Source organism: Lactuca saligna, chromosome 4, assembly GCF_052625555.1.
Source record: "Lactuca saligna cultivar CGN05327 chromosome 4, ASM5262555v1, whole genome shotgun sequence".
Lineage (NCBI taxonomy): Eukaryota > Viridiplantae > Streptophyta > Magnoliopsida > Asterales > Asteraceae > Lactuca > Lactuca saligna.
In genome coordinates, this window is record NC_136420.1 from 63,425,220 (window position 1) to 63,445,127 (window position 19,908).

Genomic DNA, 19,908 nt, shown 5'->3' on the forward strand with positions numbered 1-19,908 from the left:
TAAAAACAAATTACCACCTATAACTTTCATTAGCTAAAATCCAGTCACATAAGCATCCAAAAAATAGCGTGAAGGTTTAATATTTTTTTAATTTAACATAACAATTTTAATCTCTAAAACTGTGAGGTGTGGTGACGTTTTTGCCGTCAGTATTCCGACGTGGCTATATTTGTCGTCAGCAAACACCAAACACCGTCCATCCATATTATTGTCGGTTTATCTCTCTATTTGCTACTAGCCATTTCCTCATTTAACACCCCATTACTTTCTTTTTAAATTAGGTTTAAAGCAATTGTATTTTAATTAGAGACTCATTTAACACCCCATCACTTCTTAAAAACAATTAACCTTCTTCGAAATTATTAAAAGCTCGCAATTAATTACGAAAATACCGAATCATCTTGCAAGATTTTGACAATAAACAAAATCAAATATTGACCATTTATTTTTTCAATCTTAATTAACGTCAAAAATTGTCCTCGGTACCATTTTTTTGAGTCCTACCTGATCATATATATATATATATATATATATATATATATATATATATATATATATATATATATATATATATATATATATATATATATATATATATATATAAAAGTTAGAAACTCCTTGCATGTTGATCATATCATATGATAGTATGCAAATTACAAGAATCGGTAGGCCAGTTAACTTATGTTCAGGAATAAACTAATTAAGTAAGGAAAAAGTTTCTATTTAAAGGCATCAAAGTGCTTGGCATATCATCTCAATGCTCATTTCTTTCTGATCAAATTAATAGCAAATATATAAACACTATTTGCTTATCTAACGATCGGTAACCATGGAAAATAGTTCAGAAGTTGTCTCCAGGTAACCCGATTAGGCTATTACCCTATAGTTTATTGACTTGATAAATTTCCAATTGTATTATATTATTATTATACCCAGTAAACAAACTAATTAATGTATATGTCGTCAATAATTACTTAGATGTTGTATGCCATTTAATATTTGGAAACATGATAGTACCTGTATCAGTTTTTATAAAAAGGATTTTCTAATATGTGCTCTAAAGGCACATAAAAAACATTAATTGATGATACATATTACCATAATTAATTATAAAATATATTAATAATAACAAATATTACCATAATTAAATGTAAAGTACATTAATAATTTCCATAATAAATGTATTTCAAATTTAATTATGGTAATATTTTTCATAATTAATACTTCTTATGTGTGCACTTAGGGCACATATTAGAAAATCCCTTTATAAAAACAACGTTATGAAGTAAATTTAGAATCTAATATGCGAAATATCAATTTAAAACAGTTTCAAAAATTTAGGCTCAAATATGCCAAGATGAATTGGGATCGGGTTTATTTAACGAATCTTCAAATTATGCTGGCAATTGATTTATAGTTTTGTTTTTCAACTCTGATAAGACTACGCTTCAACAAAACGTATTTTCATCACAAATTACTTAACTTATTAGTGAGTTTTTTCTCAAAGCAGTTAAAGATGATTTAACAATAAATAAATATAGTAAATTTCAAAAACAAAATTAGCGACCCTAAAGTTCAGAATAAAGTTCGATCGGTTTTCTAAATCTTTTGTAAGTTTAAATCTGTAATAAATACACAAGTAGAATCATTCAAATTAAATCATCAAACCGCATATAAAATTTGATCAAATGGTTGTTTAGATGGTTTTCAAGATATATTGGATGTAATTAAATAATCAAAACCAGCTAGGTTTTCAAGATAGACTTTCCATGTATGGAAAAATCAAAATTATGTTGTAATCTGGTAATTATCTAGATGCATGTTCTTCATTCATATGTATTTTTTTCACACAATATAATGAAACTAGACTAAGATTCTGAGTGATTGATGAACAATTCTTGTAACCCTATAATTTTGTCTTTAGGTTGTCAATGAAAGTAGCACTTATCACCGGGGGATCTCAAGGAATCGGCGAAGCAATAGCAAGGCTATTCATCAAACATGGAGCCAAAGTCGTAATTGCCGATATCCAAGACAAATTAGGTCATGCATTTTGTAAAGATATTGGTCTTGACAGCGCTTCATTTGTCCATTGTGACGTGACTATTGAATCAGATGTTGAAAGTGCCATCAACATGACACTCGCCAAATATGGTAGGTTGGACATAATGGTGAACAATGCAGCCATTGTAGATGATGGAAAGCTCAGTATTCTTGATAATGATCTGTCAGATTTTAAAAGAGTCATGAACATCAACGTCACTGGTGTGTTCCTAGGAACCAAACATGCAGCTCGAGCCATGATCCCAGCTAGCAGTGGCAGCATTATTATGATGGGTAGTGTGGCAGGGAGCATTGGTGGAATCATTTCTCATGCTTATTCGACTTCAAAACATGCAATCGTGGGGCTCACTAAGAACACGGCAGCTGAGCTTGGCCAATATGGTATTCGTGTTAATTGCGTATCACCTTATTTTATCCCTTCACCTTTAGCAACAAATTACATACAAGATTATCCAGAGAAATACTCAAACGTTTATTCAAACCTCAAAGGGATCACGCTATGTGAAAAGGATGTTGCAGAAGCTACTCTTTTTCTAGCAAGCGATGAGGCCAGGTACATGAGCGGGCATAATCTAGTAATTGATGGAGGTTTTACGGTTATAAATCCAGCTTTTGGACTATTTGCACGAGCTTCCCCTAGCGAGTAACTCTGATGCGTTTAGACTTAAGTGTTCTATTTTTCTTTAGTTAAAAGATGTGTTGTGTGTGTTAATTATAACATTTCTAGTATTGTATGGCATTCATCCTAAATATATAACAAATGCTCTAAATAAATGGAGCATTTGTTTGTAATGTATGTGGAAATTTGATGTGCATTTTGTTCATGAAATATAGTTTTAATTTGTAACACAACAATTTATCGTATCCTATAATTGCATATTTAATAAGAACCAACAAATACTTGTATTAAAAAAAAAAATAAGAAAAAAACAAATAACCTCGCCTAAGCAAGGAGCTAGGCCAAGGGAAAGTATAAAGGAACAAACGAAAATATAGATAACAGGGGGGTTTAAACAATAATGGACATCTTCTCCACTCAATCCAATTGCCCACTCCAAAGTTATGGATGTTTAGTTCATCTTTAGTCGTTATTTGACATTCATTTATAATATAAAAAAAATACTCCAAAAAAAATGATAGGTTCAATGCTAATTAAGCAAAGATAAGATGCAAATCCTAAATTAATAACATGTCTTGATTCTAGATCACGGAATGTCTTACATCCATACAAAAGGACGAACCAATGAAATGAAAATATTTAAATAGAAGCAACACTATACTAGCTACTAGAAAAATGACTTATTTACGACATCCAAATTCATTGGAATGATTATCACGGACAAGTTTGACATGGACAGATAGGTTTTAGAGACGATTTCAACCATTTTACCATGATTACCAACAGAAACACATAGCCTCAGATTACCGAAAAAAAAACTCTTAGCGATGGGTTTTATGACAATTTTCGGTGATGGATGACCGAATTTCGTTGGTTTTCTATAGGTATTTCTGTAGGATTTTTTCCCTGGTTAATTTTTTGTCAAAAATATCAGTGTTTTCTAGTAGTGTTTTGTGTCACTTTACCAATGTATCATTCTCTTATAAACGGTTACGTACACCTAGTTTCACTTTTTGTCTAAATCGGTGACTGAAAATGAAAGTAAGCAACAAACTCTATTCAAGAATTCAAATAGGAAAATGTTTCTTCAACTCTAAGATGTCTTTTGAAGATTTATAAATCAACATTTCATATATGATGGAGCTGAATTTGAATTTTTTTTTTTAACAAATTCTAAAAAATTGACAATTGACATCAATTCACTAAAATTAAGAAGCTATTTAAGCACATGTTTTTTTGAAAATCAAGGAAAAATCATATGCATTAAAATTCAAACTAAATATTTAAAAGTCGGAAAAGAATCAAAGTTAGAGGAAAGTGAAAAAATTGAAGGTATATGCAACAAGAGACTAATGGGTGAGAAAACTGCCTTCAACCATTTATTAGGAGTTCCAATTCCAACCAATGAAACTTTTTCGCCCATATGATCAGGCGTATTTGGTCTATATTTATTCATTTAAAATTCATTTGTTAAACTAAGAATGACCAGACTTTGATAGAATTATAAACTATGTATGCAAGTTATAGAATACATAAGAGATTGGCGTAAACTCGACAATAAAGAGACAAGTAGAGGCAACGATATTGCATGTTATCCTAAGAGCATCATTGACGGAAACTTTCTCGAAACAAAGATCTGTATCTGGTAAGGAGGAAATATCAATCAACTTCAAATTGTCAAATATGGCATCTTAGATGCCCTTTACGACGCTAAACCGTCAAAGAACATTCTCGTGTTGCTCACATAGATCATAGAAGAAACTCACGCACTTGAAGGTGGCGCCATATTATTAGGTTATAACAACACTTCGACAAACGATAAATGTGTTGGAATAGTTCACTAAATCTGGCCTTAGGACATTTCTGTAATAATTATTTAATGTTGTATTTATGTTTTATGACAACAACTATGCCAATTTGACATACCTGGTACCACATTTTTCATAAAAGTTACCTGATGGAAGTAACTGCCTAACAATAACTAACTATAACTATATAAGGAATAAAATCACAAATTTACACTACAAAAAATATATCATTTAGTGGCACATAAAAAGTATCACTAAAACAACATAAATTCTAAAATTGAATTAGTATTTACGGGCACAAATTTTGTGAACATAAATAAAAATATGCCACAAAAACCTTAAAAATTGCAGCGGCAAAAGAAATAAGCGCCACTAAAGGGGAATGAGCCGACAGGGTAGCAACGCATCGCATACACATGATTTCTGCTTTGAGAACCCTGGGATTGTACTCTGACATTTTACTATTTGATGTTATGGTTTTCGAGACTTTTGATTTGTGACTTGAGGTTTTGAAATGATAGCAACGATGTTTTCCATAAACTATTTTATAAGTAATAGAATTTAAACAAAAAATTTTGGGTCTCGATTTGGGATGTTACAGTTCCTAATCGCATTCGAACTAAAGAAAAGAGTTTTGCATGTAATCAATGAGAGCGACATAGACAAACTCGATAATCTCAATGTTACCCTTGACAAGAGTCTTGCAATAGATCTTGTGCTTGGATACTTCATTAGTTCTTATGATAATTTCAAATTGATTTATCATATAAATAGTATGGAGAAAATATTGATGGCATTCTTAAACCTTCTCCAAACTGAGAAAACTGGAAAGGAATTAGATTTTTTTTTATCCAATTCTAGTTATTGCGTTTCTGAATGTTGGTGGAAAGAAGAGGAAACAGGCTCGGATTAGTGCATGGGCAAACAGTGCAGCCGCACAGGGCCCATTTATTTTAGGGGCCCAAATTTTTTATATTATATATTATATACACGATAGTCGAACAAGATACAGACTAAGGTTGAAGGTTATCAATCGCTCATCGACCACGCACCACCAGAAGAAGACAGAAGTAAAGTGACGAAGTCGATATTCGAAATTGCACAACCAGTCGACCACCTCTGTGAAATCGTCCATCGATTCAGCAACGTGTAGCGATTTTCAGGTAAAAGGTTTCTACTTTTCTTTTTTATTTCAAGCCTTGAATCAGAATTGCCAAATCAGATTATCAGATTATCATTTTATCAGACTATGATGTTATGTTGATTGTTTAATGTTTATCAGAAATCAGATTGTGACTAGCAAATGTAATACTATTGATAAACTATCAATAAATCCACATGATTTATGTAAGTTTTAATTTTATATGACTCCAAGTTACACCTAACTTTGCTAATCCAAATCATTGAGTTTTTTTAGTACATGTGAACAGAATATCAAGGTTCAGCCACTCCCGGTTTAGCAAATAACATCTAGGTAGTAAGGTAGGATTTTAGGCAGGAGAATGCATACACATGGTTTGAAGCCCCATAAATCAACTCATGTAAGTTGTAACTTATGTGGAGTTAATCAATGAATGTGTGTTTCTGTGTAAAGAAAGTTTCTTGCACACTCAAGACCTGCAGAAAATGTTCCTGTAATTTTTCTTCTTTTAAGGATTAATACCAACAAAATGGTAAGAACCTATGTTGCAAAGTTCAAAGGGGCATATTAGATTAAATGTTATAACTATGGATGATACTCTCCATATTGAAACATGGAATGACTGTCATGAAGTTAAAAAGATCTTGGTACTACTGCAGTTTCAAGAATCAAGACAAATTTATATTTTTGAAATCCTTAAAAGTTGGAGGTTTTCAAGAAGTGGAAGATGTACATTCTATAGATGGTGTTTGTATGGTAATAGATCCGAATGAAAAGATTCAGGAGAATATTAGGATGTTTTCGAGGGTTTTGTAAAGAAACCAAATAATGAAAATTTAGTGTTTAATGAAGAATTGGATAATATTTTGTTGGGTAATAATAGGTTAAGGAACCATCTTCAAGGTATGGTTTTATGGATATCAAATTCAGCAAATAGACAAGTGATATAAGGTGTTGTTGGTAAAACATGTCCATTCACGTGGGTTGACTCTTAACCTAAAGAATAAAAAATTGAATGAAAAGGGGGCCTTTTTATTCCAGCTCGGCCTGGGCATTTAAATCCTTAGGACTGGCCATGAGAGGAAACGTTCGTATCCTAAATGGAAAGGAATGATTTCGGTTGCAACTTCCCATTATGAAGGAATGGAATCAGTATACCCTCTATTCCACGCAACCATGATTCAAAAAAGGCATGTTGCAATTAATGTAATGACAAGGATCATAGGAAATGAAGATTACCCTAACTATTTTCGGATGCTGAAGTCAAATGTTGACTCTACATCAAGTACTTGATTATTCAAACTAAAATACATCTAATTAATAGTTCCTTGATGCATAATGTGCTAATCACATTTGTATAACATTGTAGGATCTAAAGGAAGGCATGGAGCTTAAGCATCAAGAGCTAAATCCAATCACGAATGGACAAATGTAGTATGTATTGATGATTGAGGATTTTGAGCTTGTGCTTAGTAATGAAGTTAGGATAAACTAGTTATTTGTTGTTACTATTTGGAAATGTCTAGAAACCAAAATTTCATTTTATGTGTGCATGAACATGAATATCAAATTTTCATTTAATAATGAAAAGGTGAAAAATCTAGTTTATAAAGATGGTTGCAATTTGCATTCATGAAACTATAGTTTGTGTTTATAATAATAGCAGTGATGATTTGAGTATTGATTCTTCAAATATTTACATATGATCACACTTGTGACGTAATCGCCTTGACCTCATAAGTAAGAATCACATCACCAAACTCCAATTAGACCAGACTTGGAATCATTTGACCTTGAGTTAGATGATGTATGTGAGTATTGTACGTTGGAAAGAAGACTTAGTCATTATTCACAAGGACATGTAATAAAGACAAAGGATTATTTGATATTGTAATTACTAATGTGTGTAGACCCATCAGATCCACCATAAGGGACGACATATTTACTGATAGTTTAATTGGATGTGGTTATGTTTATATGATTAAGCATAGTTATGAAACTTTGAAAAGTTTCAAAGAGTATTAAAACAAAGTAGGGAATCAATTAAGCATGAAGATAAAAGGGTCTTTAATCTGAAAGGAAAGGAGAATACCTTAGTATCAAGTTCAATGATCATCATAGAGATTGTGTAATGGTTTCCATAATAAGCTTCTATAAATACACCATAATGTAATGATGTTTCCAAACGCAGAATCACATACTATATGGTTCGATCATGATGAATCGTGCTTTGTTACTAATTACATTTTGGGAATAGACAGTAGAAATAGTAGAGCATATACTGAAACTAGTATCTAACTAAGTAGGTATTGAAAACACCTCATGAAACTTGGAGTTGAGAAGTTCCCTCACATTTGGATCTAGTGTTGTGAGGTCTTTCATTAGACAAGAAACCAATAACCAACTTGAATCGAGATCAGAGAAGTGTTACATTGTTGAGTACTCTCTAAATACTTTTAATATATGAGATGCTTATAGCTCGAAAGGAATGTTCCTTGAGAGAAAGAACATATACATAAAGAAGTTAATGGGGGTCATATTAACCTTGAATAAATTCGAGATATGGCAAAAAATTAACCTATAATTGGCACTTGCTTTCAACCTAAAGTTGATATACCAGTTGAGTAAAAGGACATTGCCTTACCTCTTCAAAAAATCTAGTAGAGTTAGAGCACCTCCCAAAATTGATCAATTTGGATAAGCCTAATAGCTACTAGGGAGCAATGGTGGGTCGTATAGTTGCTAGTGAAAAGAGACTAAGCAAAGAAAAATTATGTCTATGAGGGATAATTAGTTTTGAAATTGGTTGATGCAAAGACTAGTCTTATGATAGTAGGCTACGATTAGATCTTAAATATGAAGACTAAGATGGATAGGAATATACACACATTCAAAGCTAGTATGGTAGAAAAGGGTTTTTGCTCATAATCAAGAAATTGATCGTTAGGAAACATTCTCACCAGTAGCTGAGAAAAGTCTAACTAGTTATTTGTTACCATTTTTGCCCTCTTTGACTAAAGATGTGGTAAAGTGGATGGTTAAATGAATTTCCTTAATAAGAAACTTTTGAAGGATGTTTGAAACATTCTAAAAGGATTTAAACATACAAAATATCTAAACAATGTGGGTAAGATTGAGAAATCTATACATAGATTCAAACAAGCATCGCGTAGCAAGAATCTATGCTTCCATGAGAAAGTAAACGAGTACTGGTTTCTAGAAGTACAGGTGAGTCTTAAGTACATGCCATAGCTAGTGGGAGTTTCATTTTCTTCTTGGTAATGCATGTTGATGGCAATACTACGCATAGGAAACATTGTCTCTAAGTTGAAAGGTGCAAAAACTTGAGAATTGTTTCGCTATGATGGAAATTGGAAAGTGACATTGGTACTTGTTCTTCAGATCTAAAAGTATAGATCGAAATGGTTAATAGGATTCAGTCAAAGAACAATTTTTTCAAAGGTTTTAACTTGGAAATTTCCAAAAGGATTGTTCATATGCTTCATAGCAAGGAGTTGAGTGAATCTCAAAGTCCTTTATACTAGTCATAGGATGAGTCAAGTCCTATATGCTTTGGATATAGGATCAATCATGAATGCTATGACTTGTGCCTATTTTGATGTATCATATGTTTTGAGCATAATAAGATTGTATAAGAATTTGGCTTAACTGAACTGCTGATAACTGTCAAGAATATTCCAAGGCATTGAAAGATACTATGGAATGATCGTTTGTAGAAAGTAGAGAACTTTGAGTCATAATCTAAATGGATATTGATTTTGATTTGTATCAAGAAAGGTTTCGTGTAGGAAGATTTGACAATGTGAGTAAGAATACATTAGTGTAAGTGAAGCATCCAAGGAGCGTACCTGGAGTAGAAAAACTTCATAGTTCACCTTGGATTTATTTTGAGTAAGAAATTGCCATTAGAAATATTTTTGTGAAAGTGTAGTCATATTGACTAAGGATTCTTGAGACCACAAAAAGGTCAATAAATAAAAGAAAAAACGTAATTTCGTGTATAAATCATAGTTTGCAAGTCCGTTGTACATTGGTTTACTCCAACGCATCCATAATTAGATGTTATAGAGTGTAATTCCATGTATGACGTGATAAGTAAAATGAATGATTATATAATCAAATTTTATTCATTCATTTTGCCTTAACAATATAATCAATATCTTTAGGCCCCTTGGTGATTTGATGTTGACATTCATGTCTTAGGCGTAGCCTATACTAAATTGATGTGTTCAATTAGTATCTGAATCTAGTCATCATAACTCGGAAACGGAGAAATGGAAATTTGGATTGTGACATTGGTTTGTATCCTTGTCTCATGTCCATACAATATGGTGTAGAACAAAGGAATAGTTAAGCACTTATCGTAGGTCCAATGCTTGAGTTAATCAGAGTTCGGTAGTGGTTGTGAAAAACACTCTTTGCTGGTTATTCAAAGTCTACATTTGCAATTGCAGTTGATGATTTGTCTAAGTGGAAGACTGCAGGAATAATTGTCCAAGGGCATAATTAAGTTGGTAAAGGTTATGACCAAAATTGATATAACTTTATGCAATAAAAGTAAAGTCCTTTTTGGGTTGCCTTTAAAAGTTAGAAATATCTAGAAATGACTTTGAGAGAGAGAGAGAGAGAGAGAGAGAGAGAGAATTATATGCTGATATATTATATGATTAAAATATTAATTAGAAATAGTTAATTATTAATTATGAATGAATTAGAAATAGTCGAAATTAATTAATAAATGATCAAAATTAATATTCATAATAAATTTGAATTAATTAAAGATGCAATGATTGAATTGTAATTGTTCAATAGTTGAACAAAAGAGACAATTCTAGAAGTTTCCATGACATGGATGGTTTTGGAAGCCTTTCTAGGGTTTCTGGAAGCTTCCTAGTTGCTGCTAAGGAATGGATTTGATATGAGAATTATATGTAATATTTAATTATTCAAATATAGACTCATCTGCAAGTTATCTAAACTATAAACATGAAAGTTAGGCATAATATTTTTGTGACTTCTCAAGCCTAGAAGGTGGAGAACGAAATTTTCCTCCTCCAACCTCTCTCCCCTTGTCTTTCAAGTGTTTTAGGATTTTCGGTGTGAACCATTAGAGGCATTCATACTTTTGGAGCTCGCTTTCCATGGACTTTAAAGATCAAATGAGATTAACATATTTGATTATGTTAAAGGTATGTTCTCTTACTAGCATCCTACTTTCTTTTAATATAAAGTTATAGCATCATTCTATTCATATCATATAATAGCAACCTACTTTTCATTTAATAACACCCTACTTTCTGTATAAATTAAAATTCATATAGTACAATGCCTTATTTAGAAAGTACATCAAACTCTTTAATGTGTAGAAAAGTATTAACTACATAATAATACATACTCACTAGTTATATTACTATATTGTACTTAAATTTACATAATTACCCTTTTATTGCAAATTAATTTTGTCTATACTAAATGACTATATTATGGCATATTACTATTGATTTTTTCGTCTATTAGCTACCTAAAGAGATGTCACATTGCCACAAACTCAAACAACAAAAACCCATAAATGTTTATGACTTGCATCTTCTAATACAATCATAGATTTGTAAACATGGGCAAAATAAATTAATAAATAACTTAGAAAACAAAAACCCATTGAAAAATACTTACATCTTAACTCTTGTTCTTTAATCTTCTTCAATGTCAGATGCAAAATTGATTAAATTCGTACGGATCTAAATTAGAAGAAATAGGTCGTTGTTCTCAAAGAATTTATCAAGAAACAAACATGTGTTGTAGATAGTTCCTTATGGCCATTAACTGGGAGATGAAGAAACATATACTTCTTGTGCTTCTTCCCTAACACTCTACATGTTCAATTACTTTTTCAGATTAATATTAAAACCCTAGATACATAGAATCCCTAACTTTAAAACAATGGATATGAATGAAAAATCGTTTCAGCATGTGACAACCACACACAATAAGCCATACATACACAACAACAAAACAAATTAAGTACCTTGATTGGTTCCAATCAACAAATATATCACAAGATTAAATATTAAAATAGATGCAACAAGTTATCCCATGATGGAAATGAAGTGATCGTCTCTCCAATTCATGAAATTATTTAATGAGGTATATAAGAATGGAGGTGATTGGAAAATCGGTTTAAATTTTTTGAAAATAATATAATTTGCTGATTTACTGCCTAATATAATGTGGCAAGGTAAATAAGGTTATGTTTATTTTACTAATTGATTGGAATTAATTAATAGGTGTTAATTTAAAGTGCTGATTTTCAAGAACAATTATTGGGGAAGCAATAAGCGAGAATAAGAAAATAGAATGTAGGAAATGATAACATGTGGCAATGAACGGACATGTGAAATTTATTAAAATAGAAAAAAACCATAATATGATATATATATATATATATATATATATATATATATATATATATATATATATATATATATGAAAAATAAATTAACTCAAAATAACCACAAAATAATATTTAACAAATTAAATGAGAATGTGATATATGTATGTATATATATATATATATATATATATATATATATATATATATAGAGAGAGAGAGAGTGTGAGAGAGAGAGGGGTAGGTTCCGTTGAGATTAAAAATAATATAAAGATATCGAGATTCAACCTCAGCCACGTATTTCACATCTGCCGCTCTAACCCTTCGGCGTATCGGCACGGCAGGTCTAGTGTAATCATAAATGATTACACAGTGCCACCCATTCCTTGCTCCTCCGCCACCATCCCCACCACCGTAACCGTCACCACCACCACCACCTCTGACACCAATCGACCCCACCATTGTCACCTCCATTACTTATACTACCGCCACCTCTGTCACCACCACCTCTTCTGCGACTAATTGTAATAATCATTTATGATTACTCAATCTGTGAACAGACATATATGTATAATCATTTATGATTACATATATACTTATAAACATTTATAATCCTATATGATTATACCTCTCTGCCATACAATCATTTATGATTAGGCATACATCGTTGCTGCTGGTACGCTGGAGCATTAAAGCGACAAATGTGAAATATGTGGCTGGGTATTACTAATTATATTAAGCATGTATCTCACGTGTATATTTAAAGCATTCCAATGTAAATACTTAGTCAAGTTACTGAGTCAAGTCATAGAATAGTTTCCTGTATTTATTCCTAGATATAAGCTTAGACCAGTTAGTAGACTTAGGCTATAAATGCCTCTTGTATGTAATCAATTTTCATCAATCAAATATACATTCATATATCTCTCTTATTATTATGGTATAAGAGATTCCAAACTCGGAAGAGTAATCGATCCAGAAGTCACAACCACATCCCTTCAACTAGGGTTTTATCCAATGTCTTCATCCAATTCATTCACTCAAGTCACAGCGGCAACTCAACTCACCACCAAACTCACGTCTCACAATTATCCTGTCTGGCGTAAACAAGTTGAGACTACACTAATCAGTCTTGCATATGAAGATTTTATCCTCGGTGAATCCAACATGCCACCCAAATAGATCAGCGACAAAGAAAACAAACCAATTGCAAATCCATAATACCTTCTTTGGTTTCGGAAAGATCAGATGCTACTTAGTGCGATACTAGGTAGCTGTTCGGAGTCCATACAACCGCTCATCTCATCCGCATCTACTGCACGAGAAGCCTGGCAACGCCTATTCTCCAGCTTTGCCTCTACATCCAGGTCAAGAATTATCTCCCTAGAATCGAAATTAGCCAAAAACCCTAAGGGAAATCACACCATTACCGAATTTCTACAAGAGATGCGATCTCTTGCAGATGATCTTGCCCTAGCCCAGAGTCCTGTTTCAGAAGAGGATCTCATGGTCTACATCCTCTCGCAACTTGGTGATGACTACAGTACAATCACAGCTGCCATCAAGGTTAGAGACACACCCATCTCTTATTCGAAACTATTTGATAAACTTACAGACTTTGAAAGATCCCTCAAAGATTTCGTGACTACAATTGACAATGTCCCCATCACTGTCAATTATACCTCTCGACAAACCGGGACCAATCAAGGCAATCGCATTCAGCCACACTATCAAAAAAACAACCGAAACTATCACAATAACTCTCAATGAGGGGGCTATAGGGGTAACTCAAACTGGTCAGGTTCCAACACTCAAGGAAATCGCCCAAACCGTAGCAATGAATTCTGTCAGTTTTGTAACATTCCAAGACACCTCACTCGTGACTGCAGAAAACTTGCAAGATTTCTTAGGGAAAACAACATTACCACAGATAAATCCACAACACCGGTTGCCAATGTTACCACCTCCAATCCGGTGTCTCCCACCTGGTTGTTCAATACTGGCGCTTCCAATCATGTCACCTCTGACAAACAAACACTTCACAATGTGTCAGAGTATGGAGGACCTGATGAGATAGTTCTCGGTGATGGTACAGGTTTACCCATAACTCATATTGGTAACACGTATATCAATACACCTAAAAAATCATTATTTTTGTCCAAAGTGTTACATGTTCCACAATTAAAACGCAATCTTGTATCTGTTGGTAGTTTATGTGATACTAATTTGGTTTCGGTGGAATTCTTTCCATCTCATTTTTTTGTGAAGGATCTGTACACGGGGGCACGCCTCATGCGAGGAGAGAGAACTGATGGAATCTACACCTCCAAGCTATCTCCAAGACTCCAAATCCATGCCACATTCAAGCACTCTCCACTCAAGCTCCACCACAAACTTGGTCACCCTTCAATGCAAGTGTTCAAAACTATTGTGTCTAGCTTAGGTTTAAATTCAAAATTTGATTCCAATGTTCATTGTTCCTCATGTTCTATCAATAAAAGTCATAAAGTTCCTTTTGGTTCTAATTCCTTTGTCACTTCAAAACCTCTTCAATTACTTTATTCTGATGTATGGGGACCCGTACAACAATCCATTGATGGTTTCAAATACTATGTCATTTTTGTAGACTATTTCACCAAATATATCTGGCTCTATCCCATGAAACAAAAAAGTGATGTTGCACTCATTTTCCCACCTTCAAATCGCTAGTTGAAAAGTTCTTCCAACACCAAATTATTTCCCTATTCAGTGACAACGGTGGTGAGTACTTGGGACTCTTACCGTTCCTTCAAGCACATAGAATTTCTCATTACACAACACCTCCGCACACTCCTGAACAAAACGGGGTGGAAGAACGCCACCACCTACATATTGTTGAAACCGGCCTAGCTTTACTCCACTTTGCCAAACTTCCTCTAAAATTCTGGTCACATGCTTTTCAAACTGCAACCTACTTAATCAACCGACTCCCTACACCCATACTTGACCACAAATCACCTTACCAATGCATATTTAACCAAATCCCGAACTACACCAAATTGAAACCATTCGGTTGCTTATGCTATCCTTGGCTACGTCCGTACACTACATCAAAACTACAACCGCGATCAAAACCATGCATATTCCTTGGTTATTCCGATTCCAAGTCAACATACAAATGTTACGATCCGGAATCTCAAAAACTATATCATTCAAGACATGTTGAATTTATACTCAATGAATTTCCCTCGGTCCACTGAGCCATCCACATCATTACCCTCACCTGACAGCTTCCTCACCCGTAAAACCTCTCCCACCACAAATATTCCCAACCTGCCACAAATAAAAACTACCTTACCAAATCTGCCAGCAACACAAATATTCCCAATGAACCTCTACCTACTGATCCGTCGTCTCCCATTCAGCCACATTCACCAAACCTGCCCAACTCTCCTATACACCTCCAATCCCCTGCCGCACCCACACCAAAAACTCCACAAACACCTCAGCCTATACAACCACCCGAAACTGCTCCTGTAACAGCCACTCGCATCCGCAAACCAAATAAAAAATATTACAATCCTTCCTTTGTAAACACTACCACGTTCACCCTATACCCCCTAGTCTTGAACCTCACACACACACTCAAGCCCTCAAAGACCCTCTTTGGCATCAAGCAATGGATGCTGAATTTAATGCACTTCTTACCAGTGTTACATGGGAGCTAGTTCCAAAAGAAAATCATTATTCCATTGGCTGCAAATGGATTTTTAGAATAAAAAGAAAACCCGATGGTACCATTGACAAATACAAAACTCGTCTAGTGGCAAAAAGGTTTCTCCAACAATATGGCAAAGACTACTTTGACACCTTTAGCCCTGTTACTAAACCGGTTACCATTCGTGCTGTTATCTCCATTGCCCTATCTCAAAACTGGCCAATTAGACAACTTGATGTCAACAATGCTTTCCTTTTATGGCACCCTTCATGAAGAAGTATTCATGGAACAACCACCTGGCTTCATACACCCTCAATATCCCTCACATGTATGCAAACTGAAAAAATCCCTGTATGGCCTCAAACAAGCACCACGTGCATGGTACATTGAACTCACCACATTCTTGCTTTCAGTTGGCTTTCGCAAATCTAGAGCTTATCCATCTTTATTCGTGTACAGTCATCATAATGTCCTTGCTTACCTTCTTGTGTATGTCGATGATTTTGTACTTACCGGTAATAACTCCTCCTTCCTCACTCAGTTCGTGTCTACCTTGTCAAATCATTTCTCTCTAAAAGATTTAGGACCTCTTCACCACTTCCTTGGTGTTGAGGTCATTCCAACCAAATCAAGTCTCTTCCTATCTCAACATAGACATGTCCAGGATCTTCTCAACCAGTTTCGCATGGATGGAGCCAAGGAGGTAGCCACACCATTGAATCCCTTAGTCACTCTCTCTTTGCATGATGGGTCCGCAAGCACAGATCCCACACCTTATCGCAAGCTGGTAGGCTCTCTTCAATATTTAGCATTTACAAGATCGGATATATCATTTGCTGTTAACAAGTTGTCACATTTTATGCATGCTCCAACTGATATTCATTGGCAATCCTTGAAGAGAGTACCACGCTACCTAAAGGGCACTATTTATAATTGACTTTACCTCACAAAAAATTCTTCCATGGATCTCACAGTGTTTTCAGACTCCGGTTGGGGAGGTGTAACAAATGGTGGACGCTCTACAACTGCATATCTTGTGTATCTCGGTCCGAATATCATCTCATGGAGATCCTCCCGCCAAAAATCTGTATCACGATAATCTACGGAGGCGGAGTACAAGGCCCTTGCAAATGCCACAGCTGAAGTTACTTGGGTTAAGAATCTCTTACTCGATCTTGGCATCAAAATTATAAAACCTCCGCTCCTGTATTGTGACAACACCGGTGCAACATACCCTTGTGCTAATCCTATATATCACTCAAGGATGAAACATGTAGCCCTCGACTACCACTTTGTTCGAGAACAAGTTACCGATGGCTCTCTACGTGTACGACATGTCAACCCCTTTGATCAACTAGCCGATCCATTTACTAAACCTCTCACTCGCTCCCCATTTCAACGACTTCGATCCAAGATTGGCATATCCGATGGATCCTCCATCTTGCAGGGGCGTATTAACTAATTATATTAAGCATGTATCTCACGTGTATATTTAAAGCATTCCAATGTAAATACTTAGTCCAGTTACTAAGTCAAGTCATAGAATAGTTTCCTATATTTATTCCTAGATATAAGCTTAGATCAGTTAGTAGACCTAGGCTATAAATGCCTCTCGTATGTAATCAATATTCATCAATCAAATATACATTCATATATCTCTCTTATTATTACTGGGGTTTAATCTCAATATCTCTATTTTTTTTATTCTCAAGTGAACCGTCTCATATATATATATATATATATATATATATATATATATATATATATATATATATATATATATATATATATATATATATATATATATATATATATATATATATATATATTAGTTTATTAGTTAGAAAGAAACTTCTTGCATGTTGATCATATTATATGATAGTATGCAAATTGCAAGAATCGGTAGGCCAGTTAACTTATGTTAAGGAATAAACTAATTAAGTAAGGAAAATTTTCTATTTAAAGGCATCAAACTGTGTGGCATATCATCCCAATGCTCATTTCTTTCTGAACAAATTAATAGCAAATATATAACCACTATTTGCTAATCCACCGATCGATAACCATGGAAAATAGTTCAGAAGTTGTCTCCAGGTACGTAACCCTATAGTTTATTGACTTGATAAATTTCCAATCGTATTATTATTATTATTATTATTATTATTATTATTATTATTATTATTATTATTATTATTATTATTATTATTATTATTATTAATGTATATGTCGTCAATAATTACTTAGATGCTGTATGCCATTTAATATTTGGAAACATGATATTACCTCTATCAGTTTTTATAAAAACAATGTTGTCAAGTAAATTTAGAATCTAATTTGCGAAATATCAATTTAAAACAGTTTCAAAAATTTATGCTCAAATATGCTAAGATGAATTGAGATCGGGTTTATTTAACGAATCTTCAAATTATGCTCGCAAGTGATTATTAGTTTTGTTTTTCGAACTCTGATAAGACTACGCTTCAACAAAACGTATTTTCATCACAAATTACTAACTTATTAGTGAGATTTTTCACAAAACAGTTAAAGTTGATTCAACAATAAATAAATATAGTAAATTCCAAAAATAAAATTAACGACCCAAAAGTTTAGAATAAATTTCGATTGGTTTTCGAAATCCTTCGTAAGTTTAAATCTGTAATAAATATACAAGTAGAATCATTCAAATTAAATTATCGAACTGCATATAAAATTTGATCTAACGGTTGTTTAGATGGTTTTCAAGATATATTTGGACGTAATTAAATAATCAAAACCAGCTAGGTTTTCAAGATAGATTTTCGATGTATGGAAAAATTAATCAAAATTATGTTGTAATCTGGTCATTATCTAGATGCCTTTTCTTCATTCATATATTCACACAATATAATTTTGTCTTTAGGTTGTCAATGAAAGTAGCACTTATCACCGGGGGAGCTCAGGGAATCGGCGAAGCAATAGCAAGGCTATTCGTTAAACATGGAGCCAAAGTCGTAATTGCCGATATCCAAGACAAATTAGGTCATGCAGTTTGTAAAGATATTGGTCTTGACAGCGCTTCATTTGTCCATTGTGACGTGACTATTGAATCAGATGTTGAAAGTGCCATCAACATGACACTCACCAAATATGGTAGGTTGGACATAATGGTGAACAATGCAGCCATATTAGATGATGGAAAGCCGAACATTGTTGATAATGATCAATCAACTTTTGAAAGAGTCATGAACGTTAACGTCACTGGTGTGTTCCTAGGAACCAAACATGCAGCTCGAGCCATGATCCCAGCTCGCAGTGGCAGCATTATTATGATGGGAAGTGTGTCTGGGAGCATTGGTGGAATCATTTCTCATGCATATTCGAGTTCAAAACATGCAATCGTGGGGCTGACTAAGAACACGGCAGCTGAGCTTGGACAATATGGGATTCGTGTTAATTGCGTATCACCTTATTTTATCCCTTCGCCTTTAACAGCAAATTATACACAAGATTATCCAGAGAAATACTCAAACGTTTATTCAAACCTTAAAGGGATCACGCTACGTGAAAAGGATGTTGCAGAAGCTACTCTTTTTCTAGCAAGCGATGAGGCCAGGTACTTGAGCGGGCATAATCTAGTAATTGATGGAGGTTTTACGGTTATAAATCCAGCTTTTGGACTATTTGCACGAGCTTCCCCTAACGAGTAACTCTGATGCGTTTAGACTTAATTGTTCTATTTTTCTTTGGTTAAAAGATGTATTGTGTGTGTTAATTATAACATTTCTAGTATTGTATCGCATTCCTCCTAAATATATTACAAATGCTCTAAATAAATGGAGCATTTGTTTGTAATGTATGTGGAAATTTGATGTGCATTTTGTTAATGAAATATAGTTTTAATTTGTAACACAACAATTTATCGTATCCTATAATTGCATATTTAATAAGTACTTTATTGATTTTTTTTTTGGAACCAACAAATAAGAAAAAATAAGAAAAAAAACAAATAACCTCGCCTAAGCAAGGAGCTAGGCCAAGGGAAAGTATAAAGGAACAAATGAAAATATAGATAACAGGGGTTTAAACACTAATGGACATCTTCTCCACTCAATCCAATTGCCCACTCCAAAGTTATGGATGTTTAGTTCATCTTTAGTCGTTATTTGAAACTCATTTATAATATAAAAAATA

The 19,908-nt window shown here is 33.7% G+C and overlaps 1 protein-coding gene and 1 pseudogene across 1 annotated transcript; both read left to right on the forward strand.

Moving 5' to 3' along the window:
• The first annotated feature begins 1,922 nt into the window (after positions 1-1,922).
• LOC145038563 (secoisolariciresinol dehydrogenase pseudogene) lies at positions 1,923-2,711 on the forward strand (annotated as a pseudogene).
• Positions 2,712-17,733: 15,022 nt separating this feature from the next.
• On the forward strand, positions 17,734-19,592 carry LOC145038564 (secoisolariciresinol dehydrogenase-like). The gene is made up of 2 exons (XM_078986885.1): positions 17,734-17,832; positions 18,638-19,592. Exons 1-2 carry the CDS (start codon positions 17,804-17,806, stop codon positions 19,422-19,424), a joined length of 816 nt encoding a protein of 271 aa, XP_078843011.1. The 5' UTR covers positions 17,734-17,803; the 3' UTR covers positions 19,425-19,592.
• Positions 19,593-19,908: the final 316 nt, after the last annotated feature.